Source organism: Bactrocera latifrons, unplaced genomic scaffold (genome assembly GCF_001853355.1).
Source record: "Bactrocera latifrons isolate USDA-ARS-PBARC rearing strain unplaced genomic scaffold, ASM185335v1 scaffold_1298, whole genome shotgun sequence".
Classification (NCBI taxonomy): domain Eukaryota; kingdom Metazoa; phylum Arthropoda; class Insecta; order Diptera; family Tephritidae; genus Bactrocera; species Bactrocera latifrons.
In genome coordinates this window covers 25163-29766 of record NW_017534739.1, presented here as the reverse complement: position 1 = coordinate 29766, position 4604 = coordinate 25163, and the positions used below count along the sequence as shown (strand labels likewise).

At 34.5% G+C, this 4604-nt stretch overlaps 1 protein-coding gene across 1 annotated transcript; it reads left to right on the top strand.

The window, feature by feature from the left end:
• Positions 1-3: 3 nt before the first annotated feature.
• LOC108978905 (putative nuclease HARBI1) lies at positions 4-914 on the top strand (the record flags this gene model as incomplete). The annotated part of the gene is made up of 3 exons (XM_018949420.1): positions 4-270; positions 340-484; positions 544-914. Coding segments are annotated over 3 exons (783 nt in total), but the record flags the coding sequence as incomplete, so codon positions are not given.
• Positions 915-4604: the final 3690 nt, after the last annotated feature.

Below are 4604 nucleotides of genomic sequence, written 5' to 3'. Positions count from 1 at the left end.
GATTTCCAACTAGGTATTGCGCAGCCCACTGTTTCGTTGATTTTTAAGGAAATGCTTCCAATATTGGAATCCACTCTGTGCAATGTCTGGATCAAAACAKACATAACTGAAGAGCAGAAACGAACAACAAGAAGGAAATTTTTCATCAGATCWGGAATTCCAAATGTGGTTGGTTGCGTTGATGGAACCCATGTTGCAATTATTGCTCCATGTGAGAACAAGCACTTATATATGAATAGAAAAGGATTTTACWGCATAAATGCGAYGATTGTAAGTAGCAACTAAATAAATAAATTATTACTTATTATTATTTCGTCTTAAAAAATTATTTTTTATCAGGCATGCGATCAGGATATGGTTATAMGATGTGTTGATGCGAGATATGGAGGATCTAGCCACGACTCATTTGTGTGGAACAATAGCGCATTAAAAACATATCTGGAGCAAACATACCAAAGAGGAGACCACAATTCAGTTTACTTAGGTAACTACAATTTATATGTGTATGTACATACATAAATACTAACATTAAATATACTTTAGGTGATTCTGGTTATCCACTACACGAGTATCTATGGACGCCTTTCCGAAACGCTTTGGCAGGAGCAGTGGAATCAATTTTTAATAAGAAACATGCAAAGGCAAGGAACGTAGTTGAAAGGACGATTGGAGTGCTGAAATGCCGTTTTCGATGTATGCTAGGTGAACGTAAACTACGATATCCTCCTAGTAAAGCAACTATTATTGTAAATGTTTGTTGTGCTTTACACAATATTTGCAAACAATATAATGTGAATGATCCTGAAGAAGAAACTTTTGTTGATGTGGTAGAACCACTGGAACCAGTTGAAGGAAACTTCAATGGAACAGCAGCAGATCAGCGCCGAAGACAAATTGCGAATGCATTGTCATAGTTTAGTTGCATCCCTAAAATATATGTACATATATGTAACATAACTACAATAAAATAATTGAAATTARTTTTGAATATACGGAAAATACGTTTTTTTTATTTTGAGTATTTAAGTTTTTTTAATTCTAATTCTTTTAATTTTATTTAAATTTTTTCCTTATATCGCCTATTTTTTTCAATATTTTCTTCCTTCTTTCTTTCTTCTTTCATTTTATAAAGGACTCATTTTTCTTTTTTTAATTTATAAATTTTTCTGGTGTACCTAAAAATTTCATTACACACCGAATGAATGTTTTTCATGATACCAACAAGGCTTTCTTGCGTGTCCGCTTGCTTTTCCAAAGCCTTCATACGCAAATTTTCGCGCTCCTCCACGCTTGTAGGTGCCTGCCTAGTCGAAATGCTAATATTTGCAGCCTGTTCAGGCTGAACCTCGACATCTTCCAGATGTTCCTCTTCTACATATGCAGGTGTAGGTGCAGGTGTAGGTGCAGTGCTTCCAAAGGCGGCTCCGCTTGGATTCACTGCCTGCTGCAAACTGAGCAACTCGTCCACGGCCTGCTCCAAAAGCGTTAGACTGCGTTGGGTGTATGGTCCTCCACCTGTGGCTGCAATCTCTTTACGGTTATCTGCAATTTTCCTTTTTAATTTTAGCTTGTAGTCCAACCAAACCTAAGAAATACACAAATTAATACAGATATGTACATATATGCAATCAAAATTGTTTATTCTTACCTTATTCCATTCGCTGCCACTACGTATTGGAGGCCCGATATTGTTCAATTCTGAAGCAATACCCTCCTAYAACTCCATTCTATTMTTTTTTRTAGAGCCAAACGGTGCCAATCCTCTGGCTAAGTCCGGATTTCTTTCCATCAATTGCACCATTGTCTCAAATTGCCTTTGAGTTGTTCGTTTTATTCTAAAAATAAATAGATTTGTAATTAATGAAATACAATAAATAAATTTTCAAAATTTTACTAACGTTTTCTCCATTTTCAATTAGTAGTCGAATAGAATAAACGTTCGCCAAATTTTGACAGCTACGGCGAAGCGAATTTTATAAATTCGCAAGTGGCAATACCAAATATTCATTTTCGCTAGTTCTTTCGCCACGAAGTGGCGAATTTACTGTGCGCTCGCTACTCGCAATTCGAAATAGCGAAATTCGCCTAAAATTTCATTCGCTTCGCCAGTGACAATACCAGCCTATATTTACCAGAATAGAAGTTTAATAAATTCTTCACTTCTTTCCTTTTGAATTCTTGGTAAGTTCATTAATATCGTCACTTGTTTATCGACCAATATTCTTTCGTTTTCGTATCGTGCTTCTATATTTTACTTTAAGATGAATGCCGGAACCTGCCTCTTGGGCTCATAATTTTGGCAGCCTAAGTAATAGGTGCATTTGACTTTATAAGTTTTAATTGCCGAGGATTTAGAATTTCCAGGTGGATCTGAGCCTCAGAATTGTCTTCGATTCAGAATTGTCCTGAACTGGTGACAGTGAAAATCGAGTATTTACTGTCACTCTCAGAAGTAAATTAGGTGTATGAAATATATTTTACCCTTTTTTATTTTATAGCACCTTGTTTTGAGCGTGTAGCATCTGCCGGTTTACATATAATATACTATTTGTTTTGGATACTGTGTTGTTGTAGATTCATGTGAATCCGAATGCATTTAGAAAAATGTGTTGAAGTAATTTAAACTGTTTCAGTGTATTTTAAAATGCCAGATAAAATTTCGTATATTCAAGTATGTATGAATAATTGAACGAAACCTCTTTTAAGTGAATAAGAATTACATAAATTAAATAAGTAAGTTACGCGTATTTAGTATTTACTGTAATTCAGAATTAATTTATTTTTTAATTATTTATTACTTACCGCAAATATTTAATTTATCTATTTACTAAAAGGCCCGTTGTCGCTTTACCGTGGCTGATACATAGATGGTACGACTAATATCATCTATATGATTTCTAGTCAGCCCCTGCCTAAAAAGATACGTTTATCAATTGGCAACTGAGCAACTATTAGTTAAAGAGATATAGCATTTTGGGTGAAGTAACTTGTGTAAGCTGGATCAAAAATTATTTGTGTGTTGGAAAATACCGTTGAGTTTGCGCTCTGCACCAAGAAAATCAATTCTTGAAAAGAGATTTGTTAGCTTGGAAAACGCGAAATAAGCACCGAGGACAATGAAAGAAGTACACGCTCTGAAGAGACGGTAGATCTTTGCAAATTGGAATTCGCCCAAGTTCATAATCCTACAAAACCAACGAATTGATAATTTTGAAAAGTGTTTGAGTCCTCGTATTAAAACCGATTTTTTGCGTCGGTGTGTGACAATATAAACATGATGGATACACCAAACGACAGTGATCCTAGTGAACAGCACATAAAGGACCAGTCCCAATGCGTGGAAAAACGAAAAAGCTGGCGACTTTACGACATCAGTCATTTGGGATACACGAGGTATAATATTTATCGACTAATTACTGAGCCGGTTATGACCCATTGCACTGTGTATTTTGTTGCAGTTCTATTCTAAAATTCCCAATATTTAGCAATTGTATTAGTTCTGAGGAAGGATAAGTTTGAAATTGTTTACATATACTATATCGTTTTCGTTTAAATATTACACTGCTCTGTGCAATGCTTCGAAAATATTTCTGTATATCTCAAATTATAATTTATCAACACTCCAGTTATTCCGTTATAGTCGTGTTATCGTGTTTGGTTTTTTATGAAAATTAATTTAACAAAAACTTCAACTATCGTCCTAAAAAAACTGCCTTTTTCAGTAGGAACAATCAGTATTATCTATATACTAAGAATATTCATACGAAAATTAATGTTCTTCCGCATTAGCTCTGTGTTGTTGTTTTTGAAGAAATTAAATATTCAAATATTCCTACAAACATGAATTTTAAACAAATACTCATGAGGAATACAAAATGATTTTTTATGTTTATTTATCCGATGTACAATAATTAAATAAATAAAACAAGAACTTCACAAATATGATTAATCCCTGGAAAAGTCGTTATCGCGCTATAGAGAGTTTTATTTCTTTCTTTTTTTAATTTTACATAATGGCGGCGGTTTGAACAAAAAGTTGCGAATTTGAGCCTTTTTTTGCCAGTTTTTCGTAAAAAATGTAGGAAGATTTAAAAAAGCTCTCAAAACTGGAACTAGATATCTTCAAAACTTTCCTTTTGAAAAACACCGTAATAATTTGAATTTCGAGTTCAGAGAATGTTTTTACAGTGTATACTGTGCGATAATGCAAAAAAAATCCGATTTTTCAAAAATTTCACACTGAAACGATACCATATGGCCACTATGCTTTTTAACAAAGATGAGATTTGTAAGCAAACATGGCGATATGACACAAAAAAAAAAAACAGAACAAATGGTTTTTTTCGGCAAAATCTTCTTCTTCTTGATTGGCGTTGTCACCGCTTACGAGATAATAGCCGAGTTAACAACCGCGCTTAAAAGTGGGGTCTCTCATCCGAGGCTGTTGTTGAGTTTTCATTGGGTTGGTTTTTTTACGTGGCGGGTCCCAAACCCTTCTCACTTTAGCTCACCTTCAAACGGATGTTCTTAGGCTACCCAGAGGATACTTGGTCAAGGACCGGAAGTCGTGAGCTGCTTGAGTCATATGTAAAAGAATCGTTTTT